This window comes from Anas acuta, chromosome 2 (assembly GCF_963932015.1).
Source record: "Anas acuta chromosome 2, bAnaAcu1.1, whole genome shotgun sequence".
NCBI lineage: Eukaryota > Metazoa > Chordata > Aves > Anseriformes > Anatidae > Anas > Anas acuta.
In genome coordinates, this window is record NC_088980.1 from 23,657,164 (window position 1) to 23,676,252 (window position 19,089).

At 35.7% G+C, this 19,089-nt stretch overlaps 2 protein-coding genes across 5 annotated transcripts in view; one reads left to right on the plus strand and one right to left on the minus strand.

Annotated features, from left to right (window-relative positions):
* The window catches only part of CFAP69 (cilia and flagella associated protein 69), a 28,763-nt gene extending 14,956 nt beyond the window's left edge, over positions 1-13,807 (plus strand). For 3 of the 4 annotated variants that reach the window (XM_068673911.1, XM_068673909.1, XM_068673910.1), the window contains 11 exons: positions 865-1,029; positions 2,215-2,333; positions 2,829-2,947; positions 4,045-4,126; positions 5,118-5,310; positions 5,913-6,050; positions 8,345-8,421; positions 9,440-9,634; positions 10,293-10,379; positions 11,293-11,397; positions 13,450-13,807. In XM_068673911.1, coding sequence (XP_068530012.1) covers positions 865-1,029; positions 2,215-2,333; positions 2,829-2,947; positions 4,045-4,126; positions 5,118-5,310; positions 5,913-6,050; positions 8,345-8,421; positions 9,440-9,634; positions 10,293-10,379; positions 11,293-11,397; positions 13,450-13,626 — 1,457 coding nt within the window. In that variant the 3' untranslated portion in view covers positions 13,627-13,807. Of the gene's footprint in view, positions 1-864; positions 1,030-2,214; positions 2,334-2,828; positions 2,948-4,044; positions 4,127-5,117; positions 5,311-5,912; positions 6,051-8,344; positions 8,422-9,439; positions 9,635-10,292; positions 10,380-11,292; positions 11,398-13,449 lie in introns of those variants that run through there. The other variant, XM_068673912.1, reaches the window with a different exon arrangement.
* A 4,433-nt stretch (positions 13,808-18,240) lies between these two features.
* On the minus strand, positions 18,241-18,761 carry FAM237B (family with sequence similarity 237 member B). Its single transcript, XM_068672934.1, has one exon. The coding sequence runs from the start codon at positions 18,750-18,752 to the stop codon at positions 18,348-18,350; it is 405 nt and encodes a 134-aa protein (XP_068529035.1). The 5' UTR covers positions 18,753-18,761; the 3' UTR covers positions 18,241-18,347.
* Positions 18,762-19,089: the final 328 nt, after the last annotated feature.

Here is a 19,089-nt window from a genome sequence, read left to right on the forward strand (position 1 = left end):
CTTATGGCTTTCATATGCAGTAACCTCAAAACACAGCTCACTTGGACTTAGTTTCTTTGGCAGGAAGGACAAATGTAAAACTTGTGAAGTTCAAATGATTCCTTTTTACATACACCACTTAGGAAACTAACCTTTAGAAAAATTACTGTAATATTTTTCTTCTGTTGAAGTGTAAGCTGGTATATTTTCTGTGTACCAGTATATTGCTATTCCTGCAGTTGTGCAGGCAGTCACACATCTGTACAGCATGTGCATTAAGCTAATCAGGTATGCTTATTGTCACACCAAATCCAAACAGTAATTCCTGCCGCAGGGCAGTATGTGTTAACTCAAACTCAGAGCTGCACACAGTCAGACAGCTTCTGCACTAAAACTTCCTTGTAGCCATCAGCTGCAAGTGTGAGCTAAACAAATAGATAACTAACTGCACTCAGTCTTCATGGGTTGGTTTTCTGGGGATGGGTAATTTTCATCAGCAGGTAGGCGATCTTTTGCCATAGAGAAATTTTAATTTGTGTGTGATGGAGATAAGAAGATTGATATTATTTATAATGCTGGAAAAGATATTTTAAGTTTTGGAGACTGCTCATTGACCTAGTAAAGTCAGGAAAAAAAATAAAAATTGATGTAATAATTTTTAACGTTAATCAAAATCAGACCTTTCTTAATGAATATTGTATGGCTTTACACAGAATGGCTTCTTACTAGATTATTTTAAAGAAGAAGCCTTTCTAACATGAAGATATTTGTTTGCTTGTTTTAGCTAACTTGCACTGGCAAGCCAGTACTTTTTTCCCTGAGCACATTATTGTTATGAACATACACTGTCTGCCAAAGAAAATTCTTGTTGTTATTGCTCCACAGATCCTTTCTTTGGTCAAGGTAATAGTTTCCATGGAACAGGTGGTCGTGGCAACAAACTTGCACAAATGCGCTACAGTCTGAGAGTGCTGAGATCTGTTGTGTCCCTTTATGATGATGCTGTGAACCTTAATTTGTGTGACCAGGGAGCAATTAGCCAGCTACTAGGTAAAGCATGGTTTCTATTGCTGTACTTAAAATGATGTATTTCTGTTGACACTAAGAACATTTGTGTTTTTTCTTACACTGTATTTTTAGTGTTACTCCTTTGGTGAAAAAAGTAATATGATTTTTAATTGAGTGAAAGCTGCCCCTAATCTCTTCCTTTATTATACTGCATTTGTTACATCATAGTTTCATTGTGGTAGCCCCAAGGAAATCCAGTCATGAGTCTTGTTCTACTTAAGTCTGTTATGATGTCACTTTACCCAACTATTGTTTAGAAAAACAGAAAATCAAAGCCAGTGCATTTATATATACACATAAATTTATATATATATATGTATATAAAACATTATAAAGATTAAAATCAGAATAAAACTCCAAAACGATTGTTCCTGCAATTTAGACAATTGCAGAAACACATGCCTACTGCTATATATAATTTTTAGGTTCTGATACTGTTTTAAGTTCTTATCTTACAATAATACGTTTTCCTATACTCTGAACTATACTGAAAGGAACAAATAGTTAAGATCTTTTGGAATTTGGAGTATGTTCTAATAGAAAGCCTAAAATTAATAGATTTTATATCCTCAGCTGAAAGTTGAACTCTTGTGAAAACTTACAAATATTAGCGAGAGCAAAATTAACAATGTACCTTGCATAACAGATACAGGCAACTTTTCTTACTTTGAGGGAGATCTGTATCTGAATGTCCTCCTTTATGGAGTGGTTCCAGGACTAATTTTCTCAGCAGTGGTGGCATTTTATGTCTCTGTGTTTCCACTGACAGTACCAGCATTTGCAAGGTTACACAGTAGAGCAGATCAAGAAGCTCTTTTCGTTTTCCTAAGAGTTGCTTAGTTCAAATCAGTTACCTGAATCTATTGCACTGGCACAATACAAGGAGCATCAAAGAGACAGGAACAAGGGGCTGAAAGTACTAGGAAAAAGGCTGCTGTCATTAACTGTCATAAAGAGTAAAGTGCAAAAACTATAGCATCAGAGTGCTGAACCTTCTATAAGGTATTATAAAACATAGGAGATAAAACTTAATAGCATAAGTAGATTTCTGTTAGAGTCTCCTGGTATAAATTTGATTTTTTATTTCTTTTTTTAGATCAGCATCTATAATAGAATTCTGGCTTGCATAATAGAACATTCACATGTATAAAATGTATTCATTTACAGATATCCTAAAGTATGCAGCAAACAAATCTAAAGAAAGAGATGATGCCATTCTACTGGAAATCCAAGCTGATACATTATTTATTTTGTCTGCTCTCTGTGAAAATGATGCCCACAGAAAGGTTTGTATCCTTCTACCTCATACTGTGCAGAAAATATCAAAACATGGTACATTTTCATTCAAATGGTACTGTGTTTTTATTTATTTATTTATTTAATTCAAACACAGATGGCACTTGTAATGCCTTGCTAGCAAGTCAGGGCTGTTAACTGGTTTCTGTGATAGTGACAGTTAATATGCAAAATCACTCAGAAATCCATTAGCGAATACCTCACCTATTTAATTGCTATTTTATGTAAATTTTAAAATGAAAATATTAAAACATGTTGAAGAATAGGGTTATCAGTGAGGAAGAACTAAAAATTTCTTTCTGTTATCTATATCATAAGGAATATATCCTGCTCTGACAAGTGGGCCAAATTTATTACAATATAAATAATTTAAATTTAGATTTTAAATTAGATTTTCTTATATGTAGCTATTTAATACATATAGTTTAAGGAAAATGTTGTTTTAATATAATATTTTTAACAATAATAATAATAATTTTCACCAGGAGCTCTTCAGCTATGAAGGAGTGGATATACTTATCCCATTCATTCAGATGGATCCAAAGAAGTTATATAGTGGATTAGGCCACAATCGTCTCCTTTTCAATGCACTCGACTGCTTGTGGTTAGTGAACTATTTTAGCAGCAGTTACTCTTAAAAATGGTAGCTTACATATTTTAGGCCTACAGTACTACAGCCTTTCTCTGCACATATAGGCCTTATATTTAGAAACTGTAAAAATCATAGTTTGACTAATTAAAAAATAATACAGAATAAATGGAATATTTTGCATACATTCCCTATACAGGAGCTTAGTATGACAACCTAATTCCCTACACAGCAGTAGAACTCACTGTGCAGGATGTGACCTCCTGACACCTCAATGCAGTTTCCTAAAAGAGAGGTATATTTTTAGAGTCTGTAAATACTTTCAGAGGAGCAAAAGCAAGATGAGAATAGACCAATATTAGCTTAAAAATGTGCAGTCATAAAATGTGTTCCTAAACTGGCAACTTTGGTCTAGAATTTTTTTAAAAGATTTCTATCAGAGAAATTATAGTTTAGTACTCAAATAGGATAAACAAAAATTATTTTGTTTTAAGGCAGGTTGATAAATATATAGAAAACTAAATAATTGTTGTCTGGGAGAAAAGACTGGGCTTAGTGATGCAGGTAAACCCTCTTGTTTCTGCATTGATGATCATGAAATGAGGAAATAAGGAAGCAATAGCATCATTAGTGCTAGTTTTGTGATCATTTTAAGGTGGGAGAAGCAAACTTTTGCGAAAAGAAATTCTTACTTGTCCCACCCCCTTGATTCTGCTGGCAGAAATATTCACACAGCCCTGCAATGAGCCAGACCAGCAATGTGATCTAGCTAAATGTCAGCATCTTTTATGGATGAGTTTTAGTTCAGATTGGTATTCTAATCCATGTTTTACTTAACCTGCCAAATTTCTTGGGCTGCTACAATGAAGGTGTGCCACTACAAGAGGAGAAAGTGTGGCCAAGTAGGTTATACTTAGTTATACAGTGCAAATGAAAATGGAATTTGTAAATGCACAAGTGCAGGCATATGAAAATCATTTTTCTGCTCCCTGAAGGCATGAAGTTTATTGCATACTAAATATTTTTATGCAATTCAGTAAAATAAATGAGATGTTTTAAGAATGTTCAAAACATAAAAGTGTTTCCACACGTTGAAATTGTTTCTATTTAAGGTCCTGTGTCGTTGGCTGTTACATTGGAGAAGATTATTTTCTTGAACAACAGGGCATTTTTATTCTTCTGGATTTGCTGGCGGTAGGTATTTTTATTGTTGCAACAAAATAAGAGTACTAAAACAACCTGGAAAATTGAATTTTTAATGGTATGTACAAAGACTATTACAATACTAACAAGAAGTACAGTGTATGAGAAAGGAACGTAATCCACATGCCATATCTCACGGAAATGATTGGAGAGATCTTCCATGTATCTTTTTTGAAAATAAGCAGTTGGCAGAAAGTCTTAAATTTACTCTTTTTTACAAGGAGAATGACATGTCTGTTTAGAAAAGCACCTCGGTTCTTCATATCGTAGTTAGTAAGAGCAGGGTTAGTATACGCTTTAAGGTTTTAAAAGTTTTGATATTTAAAGTCACTTTGTACATGCAGGTTATGTATAGCTATTTCTGTGGGATTTAGGTATACGTATGGCCCAAGCATTTCACCTCAAGAATTTCACAAGATGAGCATGTGCATTGCTGGTTTCATTCCCTCCTCATTCTTGCCAGCCTCCAATGCCCTTGCAATTCAAAGCTACAGACCCTTTCCTACTCTCATTTGCTGCTGAAAGATCTGACCACAGAATAGAACAGATGCTCTGTGCCACTGCCTTCTAAATCTGTTTCTTATAAAAATAAATATTGTTAGCAGTACATTGTTCTGAAGCTATAATTCTCCTTCCTATGAGCCTGGAGGCGCTTATTAAGTAGTTCTACACACAGATACATGGTTCTTACATGATCCTACACACATTCCACTCATGTTCTTTAATTTATGGAACTTTGTATGGCAAGATTCCAGAAACTTGAAAGATTTTAAATGTATATATCTTTTTTTTTTTTTTTTTTTTTTTTTTTTTGGGGAAACATCTGTAATGAAAAGCTTCTAATTACTTGATCACATATAGGATTTCTCTGTATTTTTTTTATTGGAAGGTAGACTAATACCGTGCTGTGAACAGGTTTGGAAGGTAGACTAATACTGTGCTGTGAACAGGTTAAAATGTTTTTCCTTTTCTCTTCGCCAAGTTAAAGCAAAAAAACCTGTGCAATATAATTCTTGGACTCCTAGTTGAATTTTGCGACAATCCCAGAACCACCTTTCACATCAGTACCTGGCGAGGGGAGAAAGATCAAACAGCAGCTAACCTTCTAATACAGTTATGGAGACAGGAGGAGTTGGACCTTGGAGTCAAACGTGATCGGTACGGAAGGATTGCTGGTAAGTTTTATGATACATATAAAACTATGAGCAGTTCCACTGAATAAAGTAAATCAAATATATTTATTTTTGCAACCAGAATCCTAATGAAAGAAAATTACAATGTTTATAGGTTTATGCTGCAGTTCTCACCAAAGCCAAAATACTTTCTATGTATTTTGTTGGAGTCTGGCCACTAGATGGCATTTTCTCTATTAGCTGGGGAAACGAAACCATTACTAGTAACCTGAACTGCTTTTCTAATGCTGGACAACTAAGCTATTTAATTTGTTTCACAAATGACATTGTTTTGTTATATATTGTAAAAATGAACAAGGAAGGTGCTATGATATCACAGGTCTTTAGTCATTATAAGTAATATTTCCTAGCCCAAATTACGTTCAAACTTCTGGCCAAACTATTGAAATGGTTTCCATAGTGTCCATAAAGTAAGATGGAACTGCTCTCTTTTGAAGGAGCCATCACAGAAAAGAACATGTCAATAGCTGCATGCCGAAGGTACAGCTTCATTACAAAGATAACATTTCCTGTAAGTTTAATAGCTTTGGGAACATGCTGCCTCTTTGCTCTTCTGCTTTTGTTTTGTGTTTTGAAATTATTAGATGTGAAGAGACCTATTGTTGGCAGCTTCCAGAAACAGCAAGAGGTCATCCCCATGCCTGCCAACTCTCCCACCTTTGCCATTGTGGAAATTTCAGAAAACATACGGGCAAAACTTTATTTATTATTGTGCAAGCTAGGTAAGACAAATGAATTGCCTTGTCAGTGTCATATTTGTCATTAAACTGAATGTATTCATTGGCAGTCAGTCAAGTCTCTATCTAAAACAAACACAAATAAAGATGAAAGGAACTTTGAGGTACATCATCAGTGCTCTGTTATTAATAGATGCTTGCTCATCCTGGTCTTAAAAGCCTCTATTGGTGGGGATGTCAAGACTTCACCAATGCCCATTGGGAAGAGTTTTCCTAGAATCAAATCTAAAACGTTGAAACTTTCTGTAATTTGTTTTCCAATGCATAGACTTCACATATTTTAACATGTTATGTTTCTTTTCATTTCCCTAGATTTAGAAATACTGCTTTCTGCAGCCTTTACTCAGAGCGCTCATTTCCTAGAATAGTCTCTGATTATTCTCATTGTTTTTTTTCTTGAATTTTTTCAATTGGTTCACATTCTTCTTGATCTGTTGTGTCCCAGAACTGAACACAGTACTTCAGCAGAAGCCTCACAGCCAAATAGAACTGTATTACTGTACTTGTTTTGTAAATTACCATTGAGACATTAATAAAACAATTGCTCTTGTCACAATGGCATTTGTTCATTTGATTTGTGATCTTGCACAGCTTCCAGTCATCTACCATCCTGGATTTGTACAGATGACTTCGTACATTTAGAAATTTATGTTTGTCCTTAATGAACTACATTCTATGTTTTCAAGTAATTTTTCAAATTGGCAAGATTAATTTGCATTCTAATCTTTGCTTATGATATGCTGTGGTCCTTCCTTATTGTATGTTGTTTGCACACAGAATGTGAATACTCATTACGCCCTTGCCTAAAAACCTAAACTGAAGTTAAGATATGCTTTTCCACATCCATTAGACTTCTCACTTGGCTGTAGAGAAGAACTAGGCTGAATGACATGGTTTGTTTTTACTACTTCATGTTGTATAGTAATGTTTTCACTGTTACCATTTAGCTACATAAATATTATCTTTTTAAATATTTGCTACAGTCATTTTTCAGGAACTGAATTTGCCTACTATTCTCTGGCTTCCCCTTTTCTCTTTTTAAAAATAGGTATAATGTTTGTTGTTTTCAAGCCTGTCCTCCATGGGTAGATAATATATAATATAATACAAAATTGGTAATAGTTCTGAGAGTTCTTTAGCCAGTTCCCTGGCTATTCTAGAGAACCAATGAATCTGAAAACATCTTCAGCTTCTCTAATAAACTATATCCCATTGTTTCTCCATTTTAACCTAGATTTTTAGTATTTTTATTAGCATTATTTATGTTAATCCTGGATCATGGCTGAATTCTCTATTAAAGCTAAAAGGCATGAGATTTTGTTCCAGCTTTCTTCTATATTCATACATACTTCTTGTTATTTATATACATTGTAATGTCTCCTCTAAAGTAGGAAAACAACATGGAAGTGAATAATAAAAATGGGAAGATTTTTATGGCCTTTTCCCACCACCTTCCTCTTGGTGTTTTTATACTTCATAACAGCCTGTAATGCTGTGATCAGAAATCCAGTGTTAATTGGTCTTCATTTATGGCATTTCTTAACTTCAAAACATGATGTAATTATACATGATGTAATTATATAAATAGGTGCTGCATTCCCTGTTACCACACAGATGGTATGATGAAATTTAGAAATAGGTTTGATAGACTATATAGAAATATTTTTTTTTAAAAGAGTATAATTAATATTCAGCATGCAAAAAAAAATGAGGCATAGTCCTAGCAACCATACTTCTCTTCCTTATTCTTTTACATGTATTGTAAAAATATTTTTTAAAGAGGAACTCATTATGCTCAAGGCATTATGCTCAAGGCTTAAATCTGTGAGATGGAGATTACGTTCATTATCCAGTTTAGAAACAAAGTATTGGAGATCTTGTAATACAATTCTTCTGTTGGCTACTTCACAGCTAAAGCAAACTCCGTGAAAAAATGTTTCTTTAGCAACTGTGACCTGTAGACTCAACTGTCTGCTTTAATGGAAGATCAAACCCTCACCACAAAACCATAGCAAATGCAGTACTATCCTGGCTTTACAAACAACTGGAAGATCACTGAAGCCATTTAAAAGTAAAGAGTTAGTGTAGAGTGAATTTATTATGGAGATTTTTTTTTTAATTGCTTAAAGCCTGCTCATGATTGGAAGAGTGACTGATGTACATATGATGCAGATTTTGCATATGCTCATGTGATAAATAAGATGGTGTCTTCTTTTAGACTGATATTCTAAGATAGATTGATCATGCTGTTAACACCAAGATGATTAATACTCCTTTAGGTTTTGAAGATTTGCCTGGCTTATCTGCTAAGGATTTTGTCACGCTTGCTATCATACGACGGTATGTTGACTTTAAAGTAAGTATTGTGGAAGAAAATATTGCTACTCTATCTGTGTTTGCAAGAATGGCAAATTAACTTACAGGATACAACAAAGAAATAACCCTTCAGTAACTATCACTTTCATAGAAAGTGTAAGCCAGTATTTAGCATCAAAGGAAACTATCCCACCTGCATCATTCCAGCACTCCCCAGACTTGTAAACCAGACCAGAAACCAATGCCAGTTAAAAATAACTCAAGAAAAAATAGTTTTAACTGCCAGCTCCAGAAATGGGAATGGGCCAGGATAAGTGTAAGGAAGTGAGGAAGGGCTGGAGAGCAGGACTGCCTCTTTATGCATCACAGCCAGATTATGTATGGGTTGGTTTTGGTTTTTTTTTGCTATTAAAGATGACATTAAATACACATTCTGATAAAAGGTGTTGTTGTTTTTTTTTCTTTTTTCTGTGCTTTTCCATCCTTGTACCCACACTCAGGATCCATCCATGTTGTCAAAGCTTAAATTGTTACAGTGTTGTGCCTATAGGAAACAAGAACAGAATACAAAGTTTTGTAGTGAACATCCTGCTCAAAAGATGTTTTAGTTTATGCCAGTTTTTGGCTTAGGAATGCAGTCTGTGAAAGCTTGAAGTGTTCAGGATCTAGTAAGAGTCAACCTTTAGTTGGTAATTCCAGGTTCCTTTTGTGTCTCATGTTATAGTTTGTTCTGATAATGCTCACAATTTGAGTGAAAAGACAGTAAGACACAACACTTCACTCTTGTAATGTGGTGTCTTGCATTTGTATTTCTTCAGTTTCTGTAGTTAGCAGCATTCCTGTTACTCTTTTGTGGAGAGAAACTTGGGTGTGGGAAGAGTTTAGGGTAGATTGTCATGAATGAATTTGGCATAGCATTACTGAAGTCTAATTTGCATAACAATTCTGGGAAGTGAAACAACAATAAAGAGAAAAAATATTACTTGTTACATTTTGAGTGAATGGAACTGAAAGAAGACATAAATATCAGTGTGTGTGTATTTGTGTTTCATATACAGGTTGGAGAAGTCTGGAGTGAAGTGTGTACAGAGATAAAAGAAGAATTCAGGCCTGTTGCTTCAGATGAGGAAGCCTTGAAAGTTATTTCAGAGGTGTCAGAAAATGTTGGAAGATCGGTTGCTGCTCTCCAGACTGAAGTGCTTGAAAGTCAACATCGCCAAGAAATCCGAGAAGAGGAAAAAACGTATACAAAGGTATGTTTGTGCAAGTGAAGTCAATTGAAAGTTTTTGTCAACTTACATAAAGATTTTCTTATTGTATAACGTTCAAAATCCAAAATGGGTACATTGTTTAAGATGTTTTAAAATTAATTTTGGTTAACCTCAGTTCTCTTAGTTTGTATAATTTTGTTGCTATTTAGAAAGTAACATGAAAAAATGAAGTAGTGTCATCAGTGATGCATCAGCAATGGTATAGTAAGAAATGATAATTATGTTACTATAGGAGTTGCACCTGTGTAATCTGTAGCAGATAACAATTTGAAGTACCTATTGTAAATATATCCACTTCTTAAACTGAAATGTAAGCCTCTGTTATAAACTCCCTTGCCTGAATATTCACAAAGCCTCATTACTTCGGAAAGCAGGGCTTTGTGCTTCCCAGCATGCTAAAAGGAAGCAGGTATAAACATTGTCCAGCTTTGATTATAAGGCAAGCACTAGAGATTTTGGCTGTCTCATCCTCTCCTACCTTCTGAGAAGTAAAGGTAGTCAGTCTAGTTTTCTAAAAGCTCATGCTAGTGTTTTGGAGGGATTGTCTTGCATTATTGTGCATGTACTTTTGTCACCAGTACCAATTTTGTCACCAGTACCAATTCCATCTTGCATTTTGTTAATCTCATTTATATCACAGATCCAAGCTGTCCATAAGCAGAAAGAAATGGTAAACAAATCTTGGGAAAATTTCTTGACTCGGACATCAAACTATGAGGCATTGAAGGTAAATAAATAAATAAAATAAAATAAAATAATAAAAAAAGAGTGGAGGAGCAAAATTTTCATTCACAATGTAGTTAGAATAACTGGGAAATTCCAAACACATTTCGTAGTGAATTATGAGGTTATTCAAGTAGAAGCTATAGTAAATTTTATGTTCACACAAATATAGAAGAAAGAACCACAAGCCTTATGGGCAAAGCTATGCAAACTGTGGTACTTCTGCTTTTCTGATTATGGTCACAAATTGGGGTTCAACGTGGCTTATGCATTTGTGATTAGGTAAATATGTATATATAGGGCAGTGAAGCTATGAAATTTTCAATAATGACTCGGATATTGGATAAGTGTGTATCCTTATCATGTCCATACATGACACTGAGCTGGAGGAAACAATCCATATGCTGGGAGGTAGGGTCTCCATTCAGAAAGACTTTGACAAGTCCTAGGGGTGGGCTGATCAAAACCTCAGGGCATTCAGGAAAAGAAAATGTGACATCTTTCATCTGGAACATACTAAGGCTTTCATGGATCCTGGGGTTCAGCCTGGGGACTGGCTAGCTGTGTAAATACATACTGACTATGGGGATCCTGGGAGAAGACAAACTGAACACGAGGCAACAGTGTGCTCTTGTGGTAATGAAGGCTAACAGCATATTGGGCTGCATTAGAAAGAATATAGCCAACAAGTTTTAGGATGTGATTACTCCCTTCTGGCACTTGTGAAACCACGTCCCTTCATTCTGCTTTCAGGTCCCCAGTACAACAATAGAGTCACAAACCAGAGAGCACTTCTAATTAAGGGACAATAGAATTGTTACTTCATTTATTTTCTCATTTGTATATTTTCTAACAGTTGCAAACGATACTGTTCATTCCGATTAAAACAATTTTACGTTTTTTCTAACAACCTTTAGAAAGCAAAAAGGCTACAGGAAAAGTCAATAGAGGCTTCCAGATCTAAATTGAAGACTCAGAATGGAGCAGTTCATTCTACTGATATTAAAGGCCTCAACACAACAGTAAGTAATCCCCAATAACACTGTTTTACTTTCATTAATGTGCAAGTGGCTTGGGGTCTATTCTGTTTGTATTTGTGCTGCTGCTTATTTTTTCTTCAGTAACATTTATGTTGACAAGCTCCAAGCATGTCCTGCAAACCACCACCTCCCCCTCTGACACATCTTCAGACAGGTCAGAATGAGATTCAGATCTGAAAATGTCTCAGAAAAACTGTGAGCAAGATGGTCCCTATGTTACTTGATGTGGACTTCTTATGGGACTGCCTTCTATGAAAACTTTGAGGTCAAAATCTCCTTCCTTTTTTGTTAGGTAAATTCGTGCAATCCCTAGTATGTCAGTAAAGGTCTCTCAGACTCTGCAGATAATTCACCTGCCTGTTATATCTTCAGAAAAGATTTTTTTTTGCATTCCTATCAGTTAACTGAAATGTGAGATGACACAAGCCATTGTTAAGATCTTACAAAGGTATATCCGCATATCTGGATGTCGAGTTCTGACAAGCTGGGGTAAGACATGGCAGAATCTCCGTTCTAGTCAGGAACTGCGTTTGAGCTAGCTGAGTAAGCTGGCTGTGTAAGTAGCACAGCTAAGGGAGAGAGGTTGCTTCTTGATTGCTTACAGGGAGTTACACTTGTAAGGAGAAGCAAGGAAGAAAAAACATGAGCTGCTGTTTTCAAACAAAGGAAAGAGACTATTATCCTGGGCTTTATTGCATGGATAAGGAAGGACGGGTAAGATGGCTGCATCCTGTAAAAGCAAAGAGGCAGTTCGTGCTTGATGTGATGAAGCCAGGATAAGCTTACCAGTAAGCAAGGGGATGGTCTTTGAGTACAGAACTAGGATTTCATCCTTCCCTACACTTTCAAAAGACACAGAGGGGCACATGTGTGAATGCAAGATGAAGTGGTATGGAAAAAAATTTCTAGTTACATACATATAACAAAACGACTGTTAACCAGCAATATTTTGCTGAAAATATCTGAAAATTCTAGATGTAAACATGAATACTCAAAATTTTTAGCAGAGAGTAATAAACTGTTAGATTTTATTTTAAAGACTTGAGCCTCAGGACAGGATTTTTCACTTCTTTGGCAGAAGAGGATTTACCAGAAAATATCTTTACAATTCTATAGTATAATTCAATATTTCAACAACTGTAGATAAAAACAAGGAAGAGGTTAGTCCATTTTGACCGAGGAGGGTTTTAGGAAAATGAATGCACCAGCAACATAAGATAAAATTCCTTGACTGCATTGCTTAGAAGTATTGCAAATGCTAGATATTGCTAGCTTTTTTTTTTTTTTTTTTTTATGGAACAATCTTCTTTCCTTCTCTCTGACAAACATCTTAAATAGTGGGAGATGAAAATGAAGCTAAGATGGTTGTTGAAAACCAGTCAAGGTTAACTAATCAAACATGTGAGCCCCATGCACTCAGAGAGTGGCATTGTTTGTTTCAGTAGGTCATGGTTAGAAGATAGAGCTATCACTCAAGAATTTTTATTCAAAGACCTGAACCCATTCAGTATAAAGAGTAGTAACAAAACTGGAAAATATATCTCTTTCTGTCTTGGAGTTTTCATGGAGCAGTAGTTACAGGCAATTGCATTCAAAGAGAAACAGATTCTGTTCTCTTTTTTTTCTTTTTCTTTCTTTCTTTGCCTTTTTTTTTTTTTTTTTAAGTATTAGCATATAGCAAAAATCTGAGGACAAAAACTGTGGCTGATATTATGTATAAATCCAAATAACACTGCACAACAAACTTCTATTGTAATAAAGGCTCAATTTTCTTTTCCTCTATTCATAAGTCAGACATGAAAGCAGAAAAGCAGAGTACAGAAAGGTACAAAAAAACACTTTGTCTTTTCCTTTGTATTGATGGGAACAATTTGTGAATTTAGTATAAAGGATAGTTTGAGTGGACCTAGGAAACCTTAGCATGCATCTCCACCAACTGAATAATATTTTCAAAAGACCAGTTCGTGGTTTAAGTCTTATCTCTTTTTAAATACTAACATGGATGTCAAACAATGCATCTATTTTGTTTTTCAGATCGGATCTGGTCGCTTAGTAACTGTAGAAAGTACACCTTCTCAATTAATTGGAGGACCACTGTCTGGTACAGACCTTGCTCTTGGAAAGCCATCTGTTTGTGAAGGAGCCTTAAAAAAGATCAAAAGAGTTAAAACATTGGACTCCATCAAGAAAGATTTGGGACCTGTAGAATAAATAATGTTCTGAGCAGTGCTTTTAATATTTTAGTTAACTGCATATTTATTGTAGATACAAGATAAAATATATCTGTAATGTTTTCATGAATTGAACAGAACATCTCAATAATGAAATTATATTTGTATTTTTTGTAACTAATATAAACGTGGGTGATTTACTAAAAAAAAAATAAAATAAAGTAATCCATATAGTACAAAGGCACACTGAATCTAGCAGTTGTGTGTGCTAGTGTCAGGTTACCGTGATGCACTATCAGTAGGTCTAGTATTTGGATTTCCATCTTCTGTTGACACACCCCACACATTGTAGTTTAAGTATCAATTTGAGCAGGGTGATGAACTTTCACATAAATACACTCAGCTCTTCATTGTCCCGGACAAGGTACCCTCATGGTGTTTGTTCAAGTCCATTTTGTTCCTCGAACTGCCACCTTTAGCATCAGGACTTCAGCTAACGGCTCACAAAGACGCAAGTCTGTGCCAACAGTTTCTCTGAATCTGTTTGGCAGACAAGCTCTTCATAGACTTCTCACAGCTGATCATACATGTACAGTTCTTATTTTTCCATGGGTTACCTCCAGTAGGAACTCTGTTCACCCTAGCATCTGTAGAACACCAGCACTCCTCATATAGCAGACTTTTTTGTAGATGACTCAATTCTTAAACTATTGTTTCCTTTCCCTACTTGGGCAAAGCCAGAGTTTGCTATATTATTTTAGAACAAGATTTTCTGAGGCTGTTACTTCATTTTAGATTGAGTTTCACAGCATTATGGCATAAACTCCTGTGACACTGCAAGAGCTTTTGTAACATACACACGTTGGCAGTAGTCTGTTATTTTTGTCTGTGAGCAGTCTTTTGAGAAAAGCACAATCTTTCACTTTGTTAAATGCACACTTAGAAAGTAGAAATAAATTTGAGCTAATTATGTAAAACTTAGTTTCCAACTCCCTTTTATTTACCTCCTGAAAGATGTATTGGCTGTGTGCATGTATAAGGATTTCTTAAAAATTTGTTCCTGTAACAAGACATAGAGGTGGTGGCTTTAAAATGGAAGTAAGTGGATTTTTGTTTTAAAATTGTCTACTTAAATTCTATAAAAATAATGAAATATGGCAAAGTAGTGATATGAAATGGTACTCAAACTTTGAAGATATCTCTACATGCTTAGTTTCCAAAGATTTGAAGAGTTTTCTCATGGGCAGATCTGTTAAACATTACATTGTGAAGTAACAGTCATCTACTACTTACAGCTAGAAAAATTAAATTGAATTATGTTAATTTAATTTAATTTTTATGTTGGCCCCTTGCTAATTAATAATTTTTAAATGTAATTAGTTTCATTGTGACTTTTTTTCCAAAATCATCTGCACGAACCGTAAGCATGTTGTGTTAAACAAGCCACTTTGTTTTCTCTGGCTGCAAGAAAGATAAGTTAAGGTATATAGAAATTATCTAACTATAGGTCCATGTGTCAAGTGAAGTTTAGCTTAGTTAGTTATATTTCTCTGCCACAACCAGTTATGCTGCTTTATTACTATTTTAGAGGATATGAAAATATTTTACACACTGGAGGCACAAAAAGTATGCTCCGTTTTCTGTTAAAAAATAAAAGCAAACAATAAATACTTTAGTGGGACAACACAGTTTCTGTGGCATTTATTTTTTTATTATTATTTCCTTACATATATGTGAATGCATGGATGACTCCTTACTACTCTACTGGCAGCTAGGCACTGGCCCATTTTTTCCAAAACAAAACAAACCCTTCACCATACGGGATTCATTAAGTCCTTCCCTTTTCTGAGTAAAAGCTACAGCAGTACAATATAGCCAAGGTATGGATGTGAAAGAGCTTTTAACTGGAAATCAGTTTACATTTATACTTATGCAAAAACTTTAAATTAGGTACAAAGTGTGCAGCATTTCTCCCACAAGTGCATTGTGCTTTCATTACAGGCTCTCTGATGTTGCAGGCAAGTAGCTTCAAACACGTGTTAATTGGAGAAACTGGAGAAGGAAGAGGACAGAATTTCCCTAAATGCTTACACTTATATCTCAGAACTGAAAGCTAACACAAGGCTTTGCAGCAGCATAGATAATGTTTGATTTTAGCAGCCAGTCATGTGCCATGGTCTGGCTGTTGGGGAAGAACCTAAAAAAGTTGGGCTTGCTGTTCCTACTGCAGCTGAGAGATGGAAAGAAAGGGAGTGCTGACTGCTGATGAAGGAAAAGATCATCCCTTTCTTAGTTTCTCTTGTATAGAGCCCAGGAGAAGCAGATGACTTTTGGTGGCTGTAGACAATGCAAGTATATCTACCTGCAAATTATTTCTTTGCTTCTTATCTTGCTGTATTTCTGTTCACCCACAGGATGACTGTGCTCAGTGTTTTAACAGCCCTGCATAGCTGACACAGTCACAGGGATATCCTAAAGAGATGTGAGGCAGTAGGAAAGTACCCAGAGGATAGTAGATCTAAAAATAGATCTATAAGAAAAAAAAAGTGAAAAACAAAGATTTGAGTCAGGTGAGAAGATGTGATGAAGGTTTCCACGTATGTAAAAGACAGTATGAAACAGGAGATGATCTTACATTGGGAAGAGTGGAACCCATCCTTGCTGACACTCTACTACCCTTGGTAAAATCCTTCTTTTGTTCCCCTCTTGTGTGAAGTGCAAAGGGCACACGTGCCAGCAGGAAGCCAGCACCCAGCACACCAGGACAAGAAGCAGACTGTAAGTGGATGGGTGTGTACTTTAGATATTGTTGGCATCAGGACTTACACTGATATTAAGAGAAATTTCTCACTACTTTGTACTCCTTCTGGAAGGGTGAGAGAAATTTTACAAGATTCAGTTCAATATTGTATTTACCTAGATGAACATTTAAAAACCTATGAGAATTTTTGGATGTTTTACACACTATATAGGAATTCAGCATAATGTGTGATGCATTTCTTGTTACTTAGAATGTTTCTGTGCTGTTACCATGCAAGTACTGTTCCCTGTAATACTGAAACCTAGTTGGGAACTCCTAAAAGGCTAGAACACAACAGAAAATGAACAAGCTGCATTGTTCAAAGAGTAGGGAACAGTCAGCATCTCTGAGTCTTCCCATTTGTTCTCAGGCCACTCTGTGCTCAGGAAAAGTGGATTAACCAGGCGGTTACATCTTTGCCATGATGGATGGTGTCTTACACTGTGAGCTGTACTCAAGCCAGTCTCTCACTCTTTCAAACCATTTCATTCTCGGGTCTCTTCTCAGCTGTGATGTTCCCTGCCATGACAGGGATGGCTTCTATCCCCTTACCTGTATGAACATGTAAATTAAGAGCAGTCTTGTGCCAAGTGCTCTTCTTAATGTAATGTAATAGCATTTGCAAAGAACATGTTAATAAGCGAGAAAATAACTATTCTACAGACCTTGCTGCATAGAAAAATATTTTAATTAATCCATAGACTAGACTAAGCAGTGATAAAATACAAAGTTTAGACTGCACAGGACATACCATAAGCATAAACCTTCCCTTTAGCTTGATGTCACACTTTTTTTGCAATTAGTAAAAGAGGACCGTATATGCAAGACAGTTCATAAAACATGCATGTTGACACTTTCTCCATTGCTTAATGTATAAAAATATAGTGCGTTTCCATCAAAATTAACTATTAAAAAAGGGAGATATTGGAAAAGATATGCCTCTACAAAAATACCACACTGCTTCAGACTTATGAGCTTACCTGAGAGAACAAAGGTGTTGACTCAAAACAAAAGTATTCTCATGTGGTGGGAAAAATGCAACTTTGTAGGCTGGAAGAAAGGAAGCAAAGGGGATCTTGTGGGAACTGATATGAGTTTAACAATGATTAAACACTTTATACAGAAAAAAAGTTGAACCACACTAACGGATTTGTCTAAGCATCTACAATATACGCTGTGCTTTTGTGCTCCTTCATTTTGATGTTGCCTTGCTGAGGTATCTTCATTTTCTCCCCTTTTGGGCTAAAATGGGTTGGTGAAAGCAGACCCTGTAAGATTATGAAAGAAAGGCTGTTATTTTCCATGCAATACATCTAGGAATGCTAGGATTAAATGATGTCCATGTTCAGTCTACAAACCTAAAACATTTGACTGGGTAATCAGGAAAAAAAAAAATCTATTGAAGAGGAGGAAGAAAACCAATAGATCTAGGGCTGGTTAATAAGACATTAGGCCAATCACCTGTATGATCTCAGTTTGGACTCATCTGGGACCAGGATGACCAGAATCTATCACTTTGGTGATTCATAGTGCCCATGAACTCACATTACACGTCAACAGTTTCAATGGGAAGAACAGGGATCAAGTGGTCAGAGGTTTGCATTTCCCTTCTCACAGAGGGACAATTCCCCAAAGTTGAGACCGAAGTCCAAATACTAGGAAACTTCCAGTATTGTAATGCCATTTATACACACACAGTGATAAACAGAGCATGCAGCATCCATTTACACACATTTCCATGTGCCTACTTGCCATTATTTGAACTTTGTTAAACACAGAAATTTAGCACCCTAACTACTTTTAACTCATTTTAACTTTTAACTTTTTATTGTGATAGTAGCTACTGTTGAAAGACTCAAATACATTTGAAAAGCGGAGACAAAAATGGAGAAGACGTTGTTGAACTGCCTAAATAATCAGAGACAGAACAATGATTCGGTTTAATATTAGTACATAAAAGACTAACATCCTATCCTGTGGTTACCTTCTAAAGTTCTATGTGAGTATGTAGAAGAATATTTGGGAGATATTAGCTGTCTTCTGCCCATTCCATGAGATCTTGAGAGCACACAGTCTACGTACATATCCCAGAAGTTCTGGGCTAAATCATTGAAAAGTTCATTGTGCTTGGGCTTGGGGGATTCCTTCAGGAACATCATGAAGTCCCAGAGGGCAATGACTGTGTCTGCTACCTTGAGTTTCTTCATTTCCACCAGCCCATGGGATGACACCTCCCAGCACTGATGGTCAATCTGACCCAGGCTTGATGGAGTTTCCTTCTGAAAGTCCAGATTGGCACAAACCAATTTCAATATCAATACACAGCTGAGCTGAAGATACCACCTTCTTTTCCATAAAAATTCCATACTCCAAGAAGATACCTGAAAGAAAAAGTATAAAATCACAGCAATTCTGCCGTCATGTAATTCATTCTCACATAATTTAGAAGGATACACCAAGGATACACCATATTTATGCTTTGTGGTTCTGCATCATACTTAATTCTTACAGGACAACATTTCTTTTCAAACCATGGAAGAGACACCAGACTGTTATTTCTAATTTTAGAGTTATAAATAGACAGTCTTTCATGGAACAGCCCAAATCAGAAAGGCGATTATGAAGGGAGAGTAAACCAGATCATTATACTGGATGGGGTGAGCACAGACAATATGCTGAACTCACTCAGTAACTGTTGCAAGA

Bases quoted from the DNA above. Each gene is read 5' to 3' on its own strand.
- FAM237B (XM_068672934.1), bottom strand. From the start codon at position 18,752: ATGGAATTTTTATGGAAAAGAAGGTGGTATCTTCAGCTCAGCTGTGTA.